This window comes from Salmo trutta, chromosome 32 (assembly GCF_901001165.1).
Source record: "Salmo trutta chromosome 32, fSalTru1.1, whole genome shotgun sequence".
NCBI classification, from domain to species: Eukaryota; Metazoa; Chordata; class Actinopteri; order Salmoniformes; family Salmonidae; genus Salmo; species Salmo trutta.
The window spans coordinates 37089280-37111509 of NC_042988.1; the positions used below are offsets into that span (position 1 = coordinate 37089280).

Sequence of the window (22230 nt, forward strand, 5' to 3'; positions counted from 1 at the left end):
GCATTGAGTATACCACCTCAGTCATTGGCTTCATCAATAAGTGCATCGACGACGTCGTCCCCACAGTGACCGCACGTACATATCCCAACCAGAAGCCATGGATTACAGGCAACATCTGCATCAAGCTAAATGCAAGAGCTGCCACTTTCAAGGAGTGGGACACTAATCCAGACGCCTATAAGAAATCCCGCTATGCCCTCAAACGAACTATCAAACAAGCAAAGCGTCAATACAGGATTATTATTGAATCCTACTACACCGGCTCTGATGCTCGTCGGATGTGGCAGGGCTTGAAAACTATTACGGACTACAAAGGGAAACCCAGACGCGAGCTGCCCAGTGACGCGAGCCTACCAGACGAGGTAAATGCCTTTAATGCTCGCTTCGAGTCATTGCCTATCTAACACACGGTGACACAGTGACACATTTTGCACTTCCTAAGTCTTCCACTAGATGTCAACAGTCTTTAGAACCTTGTTTCAGGCTTTTGCAGTGAACAGAGAGCGAACAAGAAGGCCGGGAAGTTGGTGACTCAGAAAATGACACGCGTTTAAGTGATGAGGTAGCTGTGTTCCATAACGTTTTTCAAGACATTAGAATCGTCCAGTTGGAATATTATTGAAGTTTTATGTTAAAAAGGCCCTAAAGATTGATGCTATAAAACGTTTGACATGTTTCTACGAACGTAAATATAACTTTTTTTGACTTTTCGTCGTGAAGTTTTCGGCGCAATTCCTACATTTGGAGTAGCTTACTGAATGCGCAAACAACAAGGAGGTATTCGGACATAAATTATGGACGTTATCGAACAAAACAACATTTATTGTGGACCTGGGATTCCTGGAAGTGCCTTCTGATGAAGATCATCAAAGGTAAGTGAATATTTATAATGCTATTTATGATTTTAGATGACTCCAAAATGGCGGGTATCTGTATTGTATGATGTATTGTTCTGAGCGCCATACTCAGATTATTGCAAAGTGTGCTTTCCCCGCTTTTTTGAAATCTGTCACAGCGGTTGCATTAAGGATATGTTTATCTATAATTCTTTGAATAACAGTTTAATATTTTAGCAACATTTATGATGAGTATTTTTGTAAATTGTTGTGCTGATTCACCGGCAGTTTTTGAGGCAAAATATTTTCTGAACATCACGCGCCAATGTAAAATTGAGTTTTTGGATATAAATATGAACTTTATCGAACAAAACATACATGTATTGTGTAACATTGAGTCCTAGGAGTGTCATCTGATGAGGATCGTCAAAAGTTAGTGCTTTTAGCTGTATTTCTGGTTTTTGTGACCCCTCTCCTGCTTGGAAAATGCATGTGTGGTTTTTCTTGTTGACACTCTGTCCTAACATAAACTAACTTTATGCTTTTGCCGTAATGCCTTTTTGAAATCGGACAATGTGGTTGGATTAAGGACAAGTGTATCTTTAAAATGGTGTAAAATAGTTGTATGTTTGAGAAATTTGAATTATGAAATTTTGTTGTTTTGAATTTGTCGCCCTGATATTTCACTGGCTGTGTCCCGCAGATCCCATGTAGCCCATAGAAGTTAAAACAGGTCAACATTCACAAAGCGGCAGGGCCACATGGATTACCAGGACGTGTACTCAAAGCATGTGCGGACCAACTGGCACGTGGCTTCACTAACATTTTCAACCTCTCCCTGACTGAATCTGTAATACCTACATTTTTATAGCAGACCACCATAGTCCCTGTGCCCAAGAAAGCAAAGGTAACCTGCCTAAATGATTACCGCCCCATAGCACTCACATCAGTAGCCATGAAGTGCTTTGAAAGGCTGGTCATGGCTCACATCAACAGCATCCTCCCGGATACCCTTGACCTACTCCAATTCCCATACCGCCCCAACAGATCACGCAATCTCAATCACACTCCACACTGCCCTTCCCCACCTGGACAAAAAGAACACCTATGTGAGAATGCTGTTCATTGACTACAGCTCAGCGTTCAACACTATAGCACCCACGAAGCTCATCACTAAGCTAAGGACCCTGGGACTAAACACCTCCCTTTGCAACTGTATCATGGAATTCCTGACGGGCCGCCCCCACGTGGTAAGGGTAGGCAACAACACGTCTGCCACGCTAATCCTCAACACTGGGACCCCTCAGGGGTGTGTGCTTAGTCCCCTCCTGTACTCCCTGTTCACCCACGACTGCGTGGCCAAACACGACTCCAACACCATCATTAAGTTTGATGATGACACAACAGTGGTACTGTAGGCCTGATCACCGACAACAATGAGACAGCCCATCGGGAGGAGGTCAGAGAACTGGCAGTGTGGTGCCAGGACAACAACCTCTCCCTCAATGTGAGCAAGACAAAGGAGCTGATCGTGGATTACAGGAAAAAGGCGGACCGAACATCAACGGGGCTGTAGTGTAGCGGGTCGAGAGTTTCAAGTTCCTTGGTGTCCACATCACCAACGATATATCATGGTCAAAACACACCAAGAGAGTCGTGAAGAGGGAACGACAAAACCTATTCCCCCTCAGGAGACTGAAAAGATTTGGCATGGGTCCCCAGATCCTCAAATGGTTCTACAGCTGCACCATCAAGAGCATCCTGACCGGTTGCATCACCGCCTGGTATGGCAACTGCTCGGCAGTTGGTACAGAGGGTAGTGCGTACGGCCCAGTACAACACTGGGGACAAGCTTCCTGCAATCCAGGACCTATATAATAGGCGGTGTCAGAGGAAAGTCCATAAAATTGTCAGAGACCAAAAGGCTCCTTAACAGCTTTTACCCCCAAGCCATAAGACTGCTGAACAATTAATCAAAATGGCCACCGGACTATTACATTGACACCCCCCTCCATTTGTTTTGTACACTGCTGCTACTCTCTGTTTATTATCCATGCATAGTCACTTCACCCATACCTACATGTACAAATTACCTCTAACCTGTACACCTACACACTGATGCAGCACGCCATCATTCTCCTCCTTGGCCAAATAGACACAGCCTAGAGGTGTGTTGGGTCATTGTCCCACTAAGCGTAAACCAGATGGGATAGCATATCGCTGCAGAATGCTGTGGTAGCAATGCTGTTTAAGTGTGCCTTGAATTCTAAATAAATCACTGACAGTGTCACCAGCAAAGCACCCCCACACCTCCTCCTTCATGCTTCACGGTGGGAACCACACATGCGGAGATCATCCGTTAACCTACTCTGTGTCTCACAAAAACACGGCGGTTGGAACCAAAAATCTCAACATTTGGACTCCTCAGACAAAAAGATAGATTTACACCAGTCTAACGTCCATTGCTCGTGTTTCTTGGCCCAAGTAAGTCTCTTCTTCTTATTGGTTTCCTTTAGTAGTGGATTCTTCGCAGAAATTTGACCATGAAGGCCTGATTCACACAGTCTCCTCTGAACAGTTGATGTTGAGATGTGTCTGTTACTTGAACTCTCTGAAGCATTTATTTGGACTGCAATTTCTGAGGCTGGTAACTCTAATGAACTTATCCTCTGCAGCAGAGGTAACTCTGGGTCTTCCATTCCTGTGGCGTTCCTCATGAGAGCCAGTTTCATCATAGCACTTGATGGTTTTTGCAACTGCACTTGAAGAAACTTTCAAAGTTCTTGAAATGTTCCGGATTGACTGACCTTAATGTCTTAAAAAGTAATGATGGACTGTCGTTTCTCTTTGCTTATTTGAGCTGTTCTTGCCATAATATGGACTTGGTCTTTTACCAAACAGGGCTGTCTTCTGTATACATCCCCCTACCTTGTCACAACACAACTGATTGGCTCAAACGCATTAACAAGAAAATAAATGACAGAAATTAACTTTTTAATTGAAATGCATTCCAGGTGACTACATATAGAATGCCAAGAGTGTGCAAAGCTGTCATCAAGGCAAAGGGTGGCTACTTTGAAGAATCTCCAATATATTTAGATTTGTTTATCATTTCTTTAGTTACTACATGATTCCATATGTGTTATTGCAAAGTTTTGATGGCTTCACTCTTATTGTACAATGTAGAAAATAGTAAAAATAAAGAAAAACGTTTCCAAAGTAGTAGGCGTGTCCAAACTTTTGACTGGTACTGTAGGTTAACACAAACAAATCTCCACAACATTGGGGATACAGAGGGGAGTATCAGTACATCTTACAGGAATTATTACCACAAAACACTTCTTACTTCCAAATAAATTCTCCGAAGACTGTGTTGAGAACCGTGAATATGAAATCCACGAGCAGGAAACGATACAGCTCCTGACCAACAAAGCTCTCCCAGCACTGTAGAGACAGACCAAGATACCAAAGCCAAAAGTTACATTACAACAACTGTGGTGGGAGCTCATTAACAGACTAATTGTCATCTGAAAGAGTCTATACGATCCCAAATATGGGAACTCATTTTGTGGGACAGCAAAATTGCTTCACTTGCAAGGCCTACATTAGGAGGTGTGTGTGTGGGGGTGGTCCAAAATAAGGGAGGGTTTTCCAACAAAAATACAAAAAAAAGTGCTTTGGGGAGGGTTGTGTATATTTTTTTATTGGGCACAGGGGAGGGTAATGAGTTTTGTATATATATTTTTTATTGGGCACAGGGGAGGGTAGTGAGTTTTTTTATATATATTTTTGCATTGGGCACAGGGGAGGGTAGTGTGTTTTTTTATATATATTTTTTATTGGGCACAGGGGAGGGTAGTGTGTTTTTTATATATATTTTGTATTGGGCACAGGGGAGGGTAGTGTGTTTTTTATATATACTTTGTATTGGGCACAGGGGAGGGTAGTGTGTTTTTTATATATATTTTGTATTGGGCACAGGGAAGGGTAGTGTGTTTTTTATATATATTTTGTATTGGGCACATGGGAGGGTAGTGTGTTTTTATATATATTTTGTATTGGGCACAGGGGAGGGTAGTGTGTTTTTTATATATATTTTGTATTGGGCACAGGGGAGTGTAGTGTGTTTTTATATATATTTTGTATTGGGCACAGGGGAGGGTAGTGTGTTTTTTATATATATATATATTGTAACGGTCGTCGTATATAATGGACCAAGGCGCAGCGGGTTGAGTGCTCATATTAACGTTTATTTGAACACTGACAAAACAAGAAAATGAATGAACAGTATTGCAGGCTAACACAGCAGTGCAAAAACAACTTCCCACAAAACCCATTACAAAAACACCCCTCTATATAGGACCTTCAATCAGAGGCAACGAGGAACAGCTGCCTCCAATTGAAGGTCCATCCAATAACCCTAGACATAGAACTAAAAAGACTAGACCAGAACATAGAAATATACTAACATAGAACATAACCAAAAACCCCGGAACACTAAACAAACACCCCTCTACCTAAACACATAGCCCAACAAACCCCAAAACACTCTAAACAAATACCCCCTGCCACGTCCTGACCAAACTATAATAACAAATAACCCCTTTACTGGTCAGGACGTGACAGTACCCCCCCCAAAGGTGCAGACCCCGGGTGCACCTCACACAAAAAATAAATAGAAAAATAAACCCCCCAGCTAAAGGGAGGGAAGGGAGGGTGGCTACCGTCACCAACGGTTCCCGTGCTACACCCCCCCCCTCCCCAATCCTCCTACTGTGGAGGTGGCTCAGGCTCTGGCCTTAGTCCCCCACCTAACCTGTCCACCCCCGCTGAATACCTCGGGCTGAAGCGCATCGCTGTAGACCTCGGGCTGAAGCGCGTCGCTGTAGACCTCGGGCTGAAGCGCGTCGCTGGCTGCGCCGATTCCGGACTGTAGGGTGACTCTCGCTGCGCCGATTCCGAACTGTAGGGCGACTCTCGCTGCGCCGATTCCGGACTGTAGGGCGACTCTCGCTGCGCCGATTCCGGACTTTCGGGCGACTCTCGCTGCGCCGATTCCAGACTGTAGGGCGACTCTCGCTGCGCCGATTCCAGACTGTAGGGCGACTCTGGGAGCTCCGGACTGTAGGGCGACTCTGGGAGCTCCGAACTGTAGGCAGTCTCTCTCGGCTCCGGACTGTGGGCCGTCTCTCTCGGCTCCGGACTGTGGGCCGTCTCTCTCGGCTCCGGACTGTGGGCCGTCTCTCTCGGCTCCAGACTGTGGGCCGTCTCTCTCGGCTCCGGACTGTGGGCCGTCTCTCTCGGTTCCGGACTGTGGGCTGTCTCTCTCGGTTCCGGACTGTGGGCCGTCTCTCTCGGCTCCGGACTGTGGGCCGTCTCTCTTGGTTCCGGACTGTGGGCCGTCTCCCTACGGGGCACTGACACCGGAAGCTCTAGACAGGGCACTGTTGCCGGACACTCTGGACGAGGCACTGTCGCCAGACACTCTGGACGGGGCACTGTTGCCGGACACTCTGGACGGGGCACTGTCGCCGGACACTCTGGACGGGGCACTGTCGCCGGACACTCTGGACGAGGACTGCGCACTGAAAGCCTGGTGCATGGTGCTGGCTTTGGAAGTGCCAGACTGGAAACACGCACCTCAGGGCTAGTGCGAGGAGCAGGAACAGGACGAGTTGGACTGGGCTGACACACTGGAGGCCTGGTGCGTGGGGCTGGTAGTGGAGGTACCAGACTGGAGACACGCACCCCAAGGCTAGTACGAGGAGCGGGAACAGGACATCCTGGACTGGGCTGACGCACTGAAGGCCTGGTGCGTGGTGCTGGCTTTGGAGACACCAGACTGGATACACGCACCTCAGGGCTAGTGCGAGGAGCGGGAACAGGATACACTGGGCCGTGAAGGCGCACTGGTTGTCTCGAGCGCAGTACTGGCACCACCCTTACTGGCTGAATGCCCGCTTCCCCCTGGCAAATGCGGGACGCTGACACCGCGCACACCGGCCTATGAATGCTCGGCCTCGACGCCGTGCGCATCACCCCATAGCATGGGGCCTGACCAGTAACATGCTGCCTCCGGTAAGCACGGGGAGTTGGCTTGGGGCTTAACCCTGGCCCAGCCAAACTACCCATGTGCCCCCCCCAAAAAAAAATTATTGGGGCTGCCTCTCAGGCTTCCATGCCAGTCGTGTTCCAGTATAACAGTCCCGGTCCTCTCCAGCCTTCCTCCATGGTCCCTCTCCGGCTAAAATCTCCTCCCAAGTCCACGACTCACAATAACTCCTTACCCCGCTGCTTGGTCCGTTGGTGGTAAGTTCTGTAACGATCGTCGTATATACTGGACCAAGGTGCAGCGGGTTGAGTGCTCATTTTATCTTTTATTTAGAACACTTAATTAACAAAACAAGAAAACGAACGAACAGTATTGAAGGCTAACACAGCAGTGTAAAAACAACTTCCCACAAAACCCATTACAAAAACACCCCTCTATATAGGACCTTCAATCAGAGGCAACGAGGAACAACTGCCTCCAATTGAAGGTCCATCCAATAACCCTAGACATAGAACTAAAAAGACTAGACCAGAACATAGAAATATACTAACATAGAACATAACCAAAAACCCCGGAACACTAAACAAACACCCCTCTACCTAAACACATAGCCCAACAAACCCCGAAACACTCTAAACAAATACCCCCTGCCACGTCCTGACCAAACTATAATAACAAATAACCCCTTTACTGGTCAGGACGTGACATATATTTTGTATTGGGCACAGGGGAGGGTAGTATGTTTTTTATATATACTTTGTATTGGGCACAGGGGAGGGTAGTGTGTTTTTTTAATATATTTTTGTATTGGGCACAGGGGAGGGTAGTGAGTTATTTTTATATACATTTTGTATTGGGCACAGGGGAGGGTAGTGTGTTTTTATATATACATATTTTGTATTGAGCACAGGGGAGGGTAGGGAGTTTTTTATGTACATTTTGTATAGGGCACAGGGGAGGGTAGGGAGTTTTTTATATATATATTTTGTATTGGGCACAGGGGAGGGTAGTGTGTTTTTTATATATTTTTTGTATTGGGCACAGGGGAGGGTAGTGTGTTTTTTATATATACTTTGTATTGGGCACAGGGGAGGGAAGTGTGTTTTTTATATATATTTGTATTGGGCACAGGGGAGGGTAGTGTGTTTTTTATATATATTTTGTATTGGGCACAGGGAAGGGTAGTGTGTTTTTTATATATATTTTGTATTGGGCACATGGGGAGGGTAGTGAGTTTTTTTATATATACATTTGTATTGGGAACAGGGGAGGGTAGGGAGTTTTTTATATATATTTTGTATTGGGAACAGGGGAGGGTAGGGAGTTTTTTATGTACATTTTGTATTGGGCACAGGGGAGGGTAGGGAGTTTTTTATGTACACAGGGGAGGGTAGGGAGTTTTTTTCACTGGTTTACATTGTGGTCTTTTGCAGGTTTTATAATATAATTTATTCCATCCTTGCCAAATGTCCTCATGCAAGCAGATGAGCCTCCCCTATATCAAGGAGTTTTGGTACTTCCCTTATGCACTAGGCTTTTCTGAGCTCTATCCGCCATTCAGTGACAATAGTTGTAGTTGGATCGTATGTCCATATCTGCAATAGTCAATCATACCCCACATAAAAGTGTAACAGTATAGCTTCCAACCCACTCCTCGCCTCGAACCAGGGACCCTCTGCACACATCAACAACTGACACCCACAAAGCATCGTTACCCATCGCGCCACAAAAGCCACGGCCCTTGCAGAGCAAGGGAAACAACTACTTCAGGTCTCAGAGCGAGTGACGTCACCGATTGAAACACTATTAGCGCGCACCACCGCTAACTAACTAGCCATTTCACATCGGTTACACTCACCCCCCTTTTGACCTCCTCCTTTTCCGCAGCAACCAGTGATCCGGGTCACGGCACCAATGTAACAGTATAGCTTCCGTCCCTCTCCTCGCCTCTACCTGGGCTCGAACCAGGGACCCTCTGCACACATCAACAACTGACACCCCATGAAGCATCGTTTCCCATCGCGCCACAAAAGCCACGGCACAAAAGCAGAGCAAGGGGAACAACTACTTCAGGTCTCAGAGCGAGTGACGTCACCCGATTGAAACGCTATTAGCGCGCACCACCGCTAGCTAACTAGCCATTTCACATCGGTTACAAAAGCATTGAAAGCTGCATACATTTTAAATATGAATCCAGAAGAACAAAAAGGAACAGCTGATAGGCAGCAGAGAGGCCTGGTGCATCATTGCGCCTGAAAGAACAGTTAAGCAATGAAACACACAGGTCAAAAAGCTCACCTATTGATCTTGTTATTAAGGGACAATAGAATGATCCCACCTAGACTACAACACCTCAATTAATAATTGCATTATTGTTTTCAAGTGAGTACAACATTCTACTCTAGGCTGCAGTGAATATGTACAGTAACTTGAATAATGGCGCAAAAGCCCTGTGATTTGAATGTTTAATTCCATTTGGATCAGTTGTGGGTCTACTCTGGACAGTCTATAAGGTCTAGAAATGCACAGTAGTAGGTCTAGTCTGGCTGTATTTTTACTTCTGATACTGAGATGTGTTATCTGTTGCAGATCATCATTCTCCCAAGTCGTCCTATTATAAAATGTGGCCACATACAGTATTCTCCTGGCATGCTCAGTTATTCAGGAAAGCCTCATGTGCTCTGCCTCCTCTGCAATCCAAGCTACTATTCCTCACATACCTACAGTGCATTCGGAAAGTCTTCAGACCCCTTCCCCTTTTCCACATTTTGATACGTTACGGCCTTATTCTAAAATGGATTAAATTGTTTTTCCCCCTCATCAATCTACATAAAGAAACAACCCTTTAATGTAGCCTAAATATTTATAAATTTACTTTTAACATGCATTACCTTTTATATGTGGAATTAACACACCCAGTCAATGTTTTAATCTGATTAGGCGACTTCTAAACTCTCCTGTAGGTCTGCGCACGTTTGTCCAGAATATCATTCCAGCATCCTCAAAATGGCTTGACATTAACCAGGTTTCCATCCAACCTTTTTATGTTGGATAGAAATGTCACGGCGTCAGGGGAAAGCATGCTGTTTATTAGGATACAGATGAAATAGGTTATGAGGAACTTCACAGGGTGGTGAAAGTGCACAGTGATGAGCTTGATGCTCCTTTCAATAAATATCCAGGGTCTTATTCTGGTGACATGATGATTGGCTGATGTTTGACAAATATAAATAATCTCATCATGTAGTAGGTTATACCCCCACTGTATCTGTGAGCTGCTGGCTACAGTGCATGTGCCAGTACTAGAGTGGGTACATTCGCTACAGCTACGCATACTTTGTGGCACAGCCATCAGTCGGCCTAGAGATGAAAATGCCATGGAAACCCCTTGCACTTTACTTTTATTCGGTACATGGGAATTTAACTGCAAAAGTAAAATTTGATGGAAACACAACTGAGCACATTGTTTTGATGCAGATTTTAGAACATTAACATGAAAATCTGTTGCCAATTGGATGGAAACCTAGCTAGACACCATAAAGACTCTGGCAAGTGTGCTAGTCCAGTGTCACTTGATTATGCCTGCACATCATGGTTCACCAGCAGTCCCAAACATCTAAAGAACAAGCAATTATTTATTGTGCAATACCGGTCACTTAAAAATCCATGTACTGTGTGTACACACACACACACACATATATATATATATTTATATATGTATCACACACACACACTACCGTTCAAAAGTCTGGGGTCATTTAGAAATGTCCTTGTTTTTGAAAGAAAAGCAATTTTTTTGTTTCTGTGTAGACATTGTTAATGTTGTAAATTACTATTGTAGCTGGAAACGGCAGATGGAATATCTACAGCAGCCATCACTCCTGTGTTCCAACGGCACGTTGCGTTAGCTAATCCAAGTTTATAATTTTAAAAGGCTAATTGATCATTAGAAAACCCTTTTGCAATTATGCTAGCACAGCTGAAAACTGTTGATCTGATTAAAGAAGCAATAAAACGGGCCACCTTTAGACTAGTTGAGTATCTGGAGCATCAGCATTTGTGGGTTCGATTACAGGCTCAAAATGGCCAGAAACAAAGAACTTTCTTCTGAAACTGTCACGTTCGTGTGTATAGACAGACCAAGGCGCAGCGTGAGTAGTGTTCCACATCTTTTATTAGAAAGTGAAACTAAGCAAAATACAAAAACAATAATAAAGAATAAACGAAACGTGACGACAATGCAACTACACATAAACAATATCCCATAACCCACAAGTGGATTAAATGATCCCCAGTTAGAGACAACAATAACCAGCTGCCTCTAATTGGGAATCATACAAATCGCCAACATAGAAAATCTAACCTAGAACCCCACATAGAAATAAATAAACTAGATCAACCCCCCAGTCACGCCCTGACCTACTCCACCATAGAAAATAAGGACTCTCTATGGTCAGGACGTGACAGAAACTCGTCAGTCTATTCTTGTTCTGAGAAATGACGTCTATTCCATGTGAGATATTGCCAAGAAACTGGAGATCTCATACAACGCTGTGTTCTACTCCCTTCACAGAACAGTGCAAACTGGCACTAACCAGAATAGAAAGAGTGGGAGGCCCCGGTGCACAACTGAGCAAGAGGACAAGTACATTATAGCGTCTAGTTTGAGAAACAGACACCTCACAAGTCCTCAACTGGCAGCTTCATTAAATAGTACCCGCAAAACACCAGTCTCAACGTCAACCGTGAAGAGGCGACTCCGGGATGCTGGCCTTCTAGGCAGAGTTGCAAAGAAAAAGCCATATCTCAGACTGGCAAATAAAAAGAAAAGATTAAAATGGGCAAAAGAATACAGACACTGGACAGAGGAACTCCACCTAGAAGGCCAGCACCCAGGAGTCGTCTCTTCACTGTTGACGTTGAGACTAATGTTTTGCGGGTACCATTTAATGAAGCTGCCAGTTGAGGACTTGTGACAAATAAAAAAATAGATCAATCCAAACTGTGCAGCGGCCATTTGACAAACAGAAAGAGGCATCTGTTACAAAACACCAAAATGACAGTTTAATGACAGTCGGAGATTGTCAACACAAGCCTTCAATACTGGGTAGGCCTACAAGGTAGGGAGGGATGTATTTCTAGTTGGTCAAGATTGTCAGTCTATTTGTTGTGGTGCTGAAAATGCAAATCATGATATTGAAGTGCATGAAATTGGTATGCTTTGTTTATTGGTTGTGTGGTGCATTGGGACAGAAACCTGTTGGTGGAAGATGTGTCGCATATACACTGCTCAAAAAAATAAAGGGAACACTAAAACAACACATCCTAGATCTCAATGAATGAAATAATCTTATGAAATACTTTTTTCTTTACATAGTTGAATGTGCTGACAACAAAATCACACAAAAATAATCAATGGAAATCCAATTTATCAACCCATGGAGGTCTGGATTTGGAGTCACACTCAAAATTAAAGTGGAAAACCACTTTAATCATTCTTAAATGGAAGAAGTTTGGAGTTCTTCTGTGGAGATCGGAAAACCTTCCAGAAGGACAACCATTGCTCCAGCACTCCACCAATCAGGCCTTTATGGTAGAGAGGCCAGACGGAAGCCATTCCTCAGTAAAAAGGCACATGACAGTTCGCTTGGAGTCTGCCAAAAGGCTCTCAGACCATGAGAAACAACATTCTCTGGTCTGAAGAAACCAAGAGTGAACTCTTTGGCCTGAATGCCAAGTTTCACGTCTGGAGGAAACCAGGCACCATCCCTACGGTGAAGTATGGTGGTGGCAGCATCATGCTGTGGGAATGTTTTTCAGCGGCAGGGACTAGTCAGGATCAAGGGAAAGATGAACGGTGCAAAGTACAGAGAGATCCTTGATGAAGACCGCTCAGGACCTCAGACTGGGGTGAAGGTTCACTTTCCAACAGGACAACAAGCACACAGCCAAGACAACGCAGGAGTGGATTCGGGACATCTTGATGTCCTTGAGTGGCCCAGCCAGAGCCCGGACTTGAACCTGATCGAACATCTCTGGAGAGACCTGAACATAGCTGTGCAGCAACGCTCCCCATCCAACCTGACAGAGCTTGAGAGGATCTGCAGAGAAGAAAGGGAGAAACTCCCCAAATACAGGTGCGCCAAGCTTCTGGCATCATACCCAAGAAGAATCAAAACTGTAATCGATGCCAAAGGCGCTTCAACAAAGTACTGAGTAAAGGGTCTGAATACTTATGTAAATCTGATATTTCAGTTTACATTTTGTATACATTCCAAACAAATTCTAGAAACCTGTTTTTCTTTGTCATTATGGGGTATTGTGTGTAGATTGAAGGGGGAAAAACAACTGAATCAATTTTAGAATACGGCTGTAGCGTAACAAATGTGAAAAAAGTCAAGGGGTCTGAATACTTTCCGAATGCACTGTGGGTAAGTGTCAGCCAGATAACTGGTTAGCCTAATTTACCTATCTAAATCTTGCAGTTATCGTGGCTGGATTACGTGCCCAGGGCCCCCCATTGATTTTGCTGAGTCACTCAGGTATCATATGAACACACATTAGACATGTAGAATTGCAGGAAATTAGCTTTAAACTGCAACATTTTCTCTCTGCCAACAAGAGAGGTTTGAACAGTTTGGGGTCGCACTGTGAGAGTTTGTTACTACGGCAATAAATTACAATATCCATCCACTGGTTTAGCCTTTCAGATCACAAATAATAAGATTACATTTCCTGGGAGGAGATGATCCTAGATCAGCACTTCTACTTTGAGAAGCTTGAGACACGGCTCCAGATATTGTTAGAGAGGAAGGAACATTTGTTGAGTTTGTTAGGGCACGCTTTTTAAAAACGTACAGCAACGTACAGCAAATATGAGCATTTCTTATTGGACAAGACCAGGTAGTCCCTCTGTTTCAGTTCATTTCCTTCCGTTTGATGCCTAATGAACATGACCCTGCTGTACTACTTTGGCCGTTGGATGGAGAGCTTTATTACCCCCCCCCCCCCAATTGGGCCTCTGTTAACCACTTTGATAGGAGCACCTAAAAAGGTTTACTCTGAAGTTATGGTATCTGTGGTATAGTATACTTTTATGAAGGGCCCCATCCCTTTGATGGTCCATTGACAACACCCTCCCATTTGTACTTCTTGTTTACACATGGAGGGAGTTTCTAGCTCACTAACTGTTGTCCAAACCAGTTGTTAGACCTCTTTGCCTAAGCTGTTGATGTTTTTTTTGTTGCTATCCCTAGTTTTGCTTAGCCCTGTTTATTTTCCAATACCCAACATATTCAACATGTATTTTATAAATTTCACCTACTGCAGTTGAAAAAAAACTTGCCCAGTTTTCCAATAGATTTTTACGTCTTCCACTTCTGTATTTCATCACTAGGTGGAGACATTGACCATAGTAACCCACACCTTGAGTACCACCCTGTATGGTCCACCACTGTCTCTCATTACCACCATCAGCTGAAGCGGGTTCTCCCCAATTGTCTTCCCTGTGCCCTATATGAAACTTGTCCATTCCCTTTGTGATTATTTTGACGGCCGAAACGTCAATCTTTTAAACTTGCCTAATAAAACTAAGAATTGTGAATGGTGAGCCAGAGTTGCGCCTTTTCCTGTCCAATGATGTTTACACATTTTTAGGTTTCACTTCGACTCACTGTAGTTGAGGACCCTCTACTTCTTTCCAAATGGTATCTTTTTTTAATATGGTGAAAAATAAACAAGACTCAATGGTTGTGTCTGTGTGAAACATCTTGTGATTGTGTTATGGGCTCATGTACAGACCAGTTAACTTGACATCTGAAATAACTCAAGACGAAACTTCACAAGCCATTCAGAATACCTCCCATTAGTTTCCACTGTGCACCATGTACCAATACAGGCACTTGTTGGATTGGCTTTCTGTCCACGTAAGAGCCAACAAAATGTTCCCTGTGCAACTTGATTATATGGGAATGTCACTGGGGAAAGATGCATACATTTGAACCTCCTTAGGACATTTGTTGCTTGTCAGTCATGCTTTGAATTAAAAAGGGACATTACACTCGTCAGATGTTTTTCTGTAGTCTGAAGATTTGTCCACATTCCACACGACCGGTTGTGTAGAGCTAGCAGTATGCTTCAACCCCAAAATTGTTTTAAAATGTAACCTTTATTTACTAGGTAAGTCAGTTAAGAACAAATTCTTATTTTCAATGACGGCCTACAGCGGCCAAACCCGGACGACGCTGGGCCAATTGTGCGCCACCCTATGGAACTCCCAATCACACCTGGTTGTGATACAGCCTGGAATCAAACCAGGGTGTCTGTAGTGACGCCTCAAGCACTGAGATGCAGTGCCTTAGACCGCTACGCCACTCGGAAGCCCATTAATGTCACAATCCAAAATGAATGGTTAATATAGACTAAGCAACATGTCATTTACATATTTCCATTCATATTGGATTGTGACATTAGCTTTGGTAAGATAATTCACCAACTTATCTTGTTGGACAACCAGGGTTGTACATTTGTCATTTTCACCAAAATTAGCTGTTTTTTCAGAAAGCCCAGTTGGAAGATTCCCAGAATAAGCAGGAAAGTTACCAGAATGCTAATGTACTAATATGTGTCAAACACTGAACATCTCTGAACATAGTTCTAGTCGTATTTACCTGAAGATGGAAACATAGAGACATACAATGGGCGAGTTGAAGTTCTCCATCCAAGACATGAGGTTGAAGAGACTAGGGAGGAGCAGGTTCCCACAGGACACAACCCCAGGCAGAGCCAGCAGACGAGCCTCATGCACCAAACTGACCTCCCCCTCTGCATCCTCAAGTCTCCTCTGGTCATATTGAAGGAAAAACATTAAACAAAGGACTGTCTTGTCAAGAAGAGAGAGTGTAACAAAATAGCAGGAGTGTTGCATAGGCCTACAGTAGAGACCAGGTGTGCTGGATGCGTTATCCATAGAACATCGTTGCTATGAATATTAGTTGGGTGGGCAATGGTGGCAGATCAGTCTTCTCAACTCCTATGGTCATTGTCAAACGTACAACCATAGGAGTTGGCTATACAGAACAAACAGATCTGGGACCTGGCTATAGAAACACTGCAGTGCAGACAGACATTAAGGTAAGGCTCTACATCGCTGACTATAGTCTGGTCCTCCCAGATCTGTTTGTGTTATTTGGCATGACAAAGTCCATAGGAGTGGGCTATACACCACAGATCTGGGACCAGGCTTCTGACCTACTCCAACATTGAGAATGTTGCATTCCCTTCGAGTAGGCCCCGAGACATCTCCCTGTCTTGTTTTGCAGGCAACAACATGTCTTAAGCTGCTTTCTGATTTCACAATGTGATTTCCTCTGTTGACTCACCAAAGTATAATTCTGCAACAAACAAAAAACGTTCCTGTCTGATTCTCAGAGATAAACTCTGAAAAAAGCCTATCCCCCAAAAACTGTGGCAATACTTGAAAGTAAAGTGGCGATAGCCCTCTTCCAATATCCACCCACTAACTTACTACTTAGAAGGAAGTTATGTATTGCCAATATCCACCCACTAATGTTCTACTTAAAAGGAAGTGTACAGTGTTGGGCAGTGTATTCTATGTGGTATGCTAGTATGAAAACTGGAAGGTAGCTAATGGGCTGGTGTGACAACATCAGCAGTGGGTCAGTGACAGAGTAAGCTCTCTCTTTCCTTGGTAAAGGCTCATCTACCTTTGAGAGAGCAGCCACAAAAAACTCTGGCAGTAATACCCTTATTGTGCAAACCTGAACTGTACTGTGCTGGTACGTATAGCCCATTTTCTTTCCACATTGTCTTCTCCAGCACAGTGCCAGCCGCTATAGAGGATGCCTAACCAGGCCAGTGCAGTACAGCTCATGCTTGGCTCAGCAGTGTGAAAAGGGTGCAACAGCTTAGCTGCGGCTGGATTTGCATAGCGTTCTATGGTGTGATACGAGTCCCCCCCCTCCTCCCTACCACACACACACACACACTAACCAGGTGCATGTCCTTGGCAAAGCAGTGGATGCCGAGTGCACAGAAGAAGGTGCTCCCCAGAGAAATGCTCCATGCTAGCAGGTGCACTGCCATCCCAGAGAGCCTGCCCTTCCCCTCTCCGCCTTTCACCTCCGATAACAGCTCCTAGAAAGAACGAAGAGACCGTCTATTTATTTATTTAACAAGGACAGTACACAATAACCAACAATCCGACAATACAGCTCATTTTTATTAGTAGCCAAAGTGTTTGTGAATGTAGAGTCAGTGAAACTACAACACTGAAAAATAACTTTCCCAGTCAGTATTTTAATCTGTGTCATAATGTAGTTCCTTGTTCCTAACTTAGTCTTATTTGCACATCTTAAAATGGATGCATATTCTTGTTTGTTGACACTGGGCAAGAATGTAGCTTTCTATAGGCACCCTACACCACAAACACCTAGACCTAGATCCTGTGTGTATTTCAATACCAGCTAGAACAGTTGTCCTTTAGATACTGTAAATATGCAGATCTATCAGAGGCAAATTGACGGACTGGGAGTGGCCTTCAGTCTCTGACTGACTGACTGGGAGTGGCCTTCAGTCCCTGACTGACTGACTGACTGACTGGGAGTGGCCTTCAGTCCCTGACTGACTGACTGGGAGTGGCCTTCAGTCTCTGACTGACTGACTGACTGGGAGTGGCCTTCAGTCCCTGACTGACTGACTGACTGACTGGGAGTGGCCTTCAGTCCCTGACTGACTGACTGGGAGTGGCCTTCAGTCCCTGACTGACTGACTGGGAGTGGCCTTCAGTCTCTGACTGACTGACTGGGAGTGGCCTTCAGTCTCTGACTGACTGACTAACTGGGAGTGGCCTTCAGTCTCTGACTGACTGACTGGGAGTGGCCTTCAGTCTCTGACTGACTGACTGGGAGTGGCCTTCAGTCTCTGACTGACTGACTGGGAGTGGCCTTCAGTCTCTGACTGACTGACTGACTGACTGGGAGTGGCCTTCAGTCTCTGACTGACTGACTGGGAGTGGCCTTCAGTCTCTGACTGTGTGCATAGAATATGAGCTTGATCAGGCCTATATCTTATCTGTTCTATTTTGTTTGTTACAGTCTACGCAGGATTTTGCTCCTGCCCATTACTAACATCCCTGATTCAAATGATCATGGTTCATCACACCTTAAACAAATGGTCATGGTTCATCACACCTTAAACAAATGATCATGGTTCATCACACCTTAAACAAATGATCATGGTTCATCAAACCTTAAGCAAATGATCATGGCTCATCACACCTTAAACAAATGATCATGGCTCATCACACCTTAAAAACAAATGATCATGGCTCATCAAACCTTAAGCAAATGATCATGGTTCATCACACCTTAAAAACAAATGATCATGGCTCATCAAACCTTAAGCAAATGATCATGGCTCATCACACCTTAAACAAATGGTCATGGTTCATCACACCTTAAACAAATGATCATGGTTCATCACACCTTAAACAAATGATCATGGTTCATCACACCTTAAACAAATGATCATGGCTCATCACACCTTAAAAACAAATGATCATGGCTCATCAAACCTTAAGCAAATGATCATGGTTCATCACACCTTAAACAAATGATCATGGCTCATCACACCTTAAAAACAAATGATCATGGCTCATCAAACCTTAAGCAAATTATCATGGTTCATCACACCTTAAACAAATGATCATGGCTCATCACACCTTAAACAAATGATCATGGCTCATCACACCTTAAAAACAAATGATCATGGCTCATCAAACCTTAAGCAAATGATCATGATTCATCAAACCTTAAGCAAATGATCATGGTTCATCACACCTTAAACAAATTATCATGGCTCATCACACCTAAACAAATTATCATGGTTCATCACACCTTAAGCAAATAGTCAGTGAATCATGGACCACATTTGGCTGAATAAGGCGTATTAGTGATGGGCTTGTGCAAAAACGTGCACACCTGTTGATATTAGCTCTTCAGCACTGGAGTTGGAAACCCCTGGGTCGTGTTCATTAGGCACAAAATTGAATAAACAGACTGAAACAGGGAGGGACTACTTGGATTTGTCCAATAAGAAATGCTTATTTGAGTTTTTGGCTAGAATTTTGTTTCTTTTTTTTTACATTGTGAGCCCTAATGAACATGATCCTGTACCGTACCTTGAGCTGGGTGGTGATATTCTCCGACTGCAGCCTGACAGACATCTTCTTGCTGACTTTGAAATCCCAGGAGCAGAAGACCTTTATGGCCAAGTTTCCCTGAGACTTGAACACACGGAAACTCCTCCCAAAGGACTTGGACATGCTAAGACAAGTACAATGAAAACATTTTATTATTCCCATGAAAGACCAACAAAGAGGAAAACGTCACAAATCTGTCCTGCCAACTCTTATGGGCATTTTCACACCAACACGGACCATAGCAGTTGGCTATAGAGCACAAACAGATCTGGGACCAGGCTAACAGAGATTCCAAATGAATAGATCAGGGTCGTATTCACATTATGATCAATGGCTGTATTTACACAGGCAGCCCAATTCTGATATTTTGCCAGTAATTGGTCTTTTGAACAATTAGATCAGATCTTTCACCAATAATTGGACAAAATATCAGAATTGGACTGCCTGTGTGAACGCAGCCTAAAAACGATAAACTGATCCTATATCAGCACTTCAAAAGATTTGAGGCCTGTTGTTCAACCTGTAAACGAGGACGATGCCGGTGATAAAGAATGTTATGCCGATGGTGAAGAAGTAGGCTAAGGGAATGTTGTAGGCCATCATGTGTGGGTCACTGGTGGTGCCGCAGCCGGTCCCGGCGGTGGCTTCAGCAGGTCTACAACTGGTGTTGATGGTGGAGTTGGTGTAGTAGCCATAAAACATTAGAGAGTTAGAGAGATAACCCTGAGAGGGAAGAGAGGTGGTGTGGTTTCAGAAACAGACTGACAACACTGATGTAGTGTTTTGATATAGAAGTGCTTTTGCAGGTGCTTTACATTTGTATGGGGGGGCATTGCATTGTGACATAGCTAGGTATGACAGCAGCTGTTGTTTTATTGGCGTATGCTGGATTTACACTCCACTAGGTGTACTCTGTAGAGGCTCAACAACCACTTTGTGACTTCACCGCACACAGCAGAGATTTTGGTGCATGCCAGAAATTGTAACAACGCAATCGGTCACATTTTGCTAGGACGATCAGTGGAGTTTAAACTTCAGAGAAAATCACATTAAAGTCAAAACCTTGTGGATGAACATAATCTACCAACCAACCAACCAACCAATCATGACCCTCATCTTACCGTGCCGGTGAACAGCTCCAGGCCTGTGACTCTGTGGGAGCTGGGGGTGTGAAGGGGCGGGTGGATGGCCTGGGGGAGGACCAGGAACAGTCCGTTGATGAGGAAGACGAAGACGTTGAAGAGCAGAAGAGTCCTGATGAAGAGAAAGTAGGAGAGCACACCAGTGCCAAAGCGGCCGCCCAGCCTCTTCAAAGCCACCTGCCACAACTGCAGGGAACTGAGGATGAAGAGACATCCGAACAAGATGTGATACAAAGCCTGTGGACACAGGACGCAGAGTTACTTTCATGCCTAAAATCTCTGTGCAGAGATTAACGTCAGGCTTGGAGCACTTTCCTCAGATTTTACATCTGAATGATAGCCATGAAATTGCCAACATCATGTTTTATGCTAGTGATAGCTTGGTTATACTCACTCGCTTAAGGAGGCTACAGCAGGGAACCTGGCTGCTCAAGATGGACTGTCCAACTTTGTCACTGAATGCAAGTTTCCTAAGGAGAGATGTTGACTGTAAAAGGGGTCTTTAAAGATTCAGCAATGACGAGAGAGAAGGGTTTAAGTAGCTTTTGTGTAATTTGTTTATTGTCAAATTTTACATTGGCATCATGTAAAGCAAATGGTGTCCTGGAACAATTAAGATAACCAATTACAAACAAGGAAGAGAATATGGCACATACCTCAGCTTAGTCTTCTCAGCCAGACTGAGGGGCATGGCACGCAGCATACGCACACGGTCACCGGCCGACAGACTCTGAAGATTGTTGACCAGCTCCTGTCTCTTGGTCTCTGTAATCCACACATAAAGTTAAAAGGATACAGTAAAACTTCCATTAAATAGCCCAGGCATTTATTTGCTTCAATCATTGAACACAACCGGCGAATATTAGAGACAGGCTTTCATTTGCCTGGCTATTAAGGGAGCACGCAACTGGCATGCTGACTGCAGGAATGTCTAACAGAGCTGTTGCCAGATAAATTAACATTAAATTCTCTACCATAAGCCGCCTGCAACATTGTTTTAGAGAATTTGTCAGTACGTCCAACCAGCCTCAACCACAGATCACGTGTAATCACAAAAGCCCAGGACCTCCAGATCCAGCTTCTTCATCTGTGGGATCATCTGAAACCAGCCACACAGACAGCTGATGAAACTGTGGGTTTGCACAACCAAACAATTTCTGCGCAAACTGTCAGAAACCGTCTCAGGGAAGCTCATCTGTGTGCTCGTTGTCCTCACCAGGGTCTTGACCGGACTGCAGTTGGGCATCGTAACCGACTTCAGTGGGCTAATGCTCACCTTCAATGGCCACTGGCATGCTGGAGAAGTGTGCTCTTCACGGATGAATCCCGGTTTCAACAGTACCAGGCAGATGGCAGATGTGAGGGAAGCGTTTTGTTGATTTCAACGTTGTGAACGGAGAGCCCCATGGTGGCAGTGGGGCTATGGTTATGGGCAGACATAAGCTATGGACAACGAACACAATTGCATTTTATCGATGGCAATTTGAATGCACAGAGATACCGTGACGGGATTCTGAGGCCCATTGTCGTGCCATTCATCCACCGCCATCATGTTTCAGCATGATGATGCACGGCCCCATGTCACAAGGATCTGTACACAATTCCTGGAAGCTGTACATGTCCCAGTTCTTCCATGGCCTGCATACTCACCAGACCTGTCATCCATTGAGCATGTTTGGGATGCTCTGGATTGACATGTACGACAGTGTGTTCCAGCTCCCGCCAATATTCAGCAACTTCGCACAGCCAGTGAATAGTGGGACAACATTCCACAGGCCACAATCAACAGCCTGATAAACTCTATATGAAGAAGATGCACTGCATGATGCAAATGGTGGTCACACCAGATACTGACTGGTTTTCTGAGCCACGTCCCTACCTTTTTTTTTAAGGTATCTGTGACCATCAAATCTGTGACCCAAAAAAAAAACATGTGTTTGATACCATTCCACTTATTCCGCTCCGCAAATACCACAAGCC

At 44.4% G+C, this 22230-nt stretch overlaps 1 protein-coding gene across 1 annotated transcript in view; it reads right to left on the bottom strand.

Moving 5' to 3' along the window:
• The window catches only part of LOC115171814 (transmembrane channel-like protein 6), a 30156-nt gene that overhangs the window by 2471 nt on the left and 5455 nt on the right, over window positions 1-22230 (bottom strand). The window contains exons 5-11 of the mRNA XM_029728965.1: window positions 20907-21015; window positions 20645-20720; window positions 20230-20487; window positions 19629-19831; window positions 19088-19232; window positions 16900-17043; window positions 15558-15730 (exon numbers count right to left, since the gene is read on the bottom strand). Of these exons, the coding sequence (XP_029584825.1) occupies window positions 15558-15730; window positions 16900-17043; window positions 19088-19232; window positions 19629-19831; window positions 20230-20487; window positions 20645-20720; window positions 20907-21015 (1108 nt within the window). The remainder of the gene's footprint in view (window positions 1-15557; window positions 15731-16899; window positions 17044-19087; window positions 19233-19628; window positions 19832-20229; window positions 20488-20644; window positions 20721-20906; window positions 21016-22230) is intronic.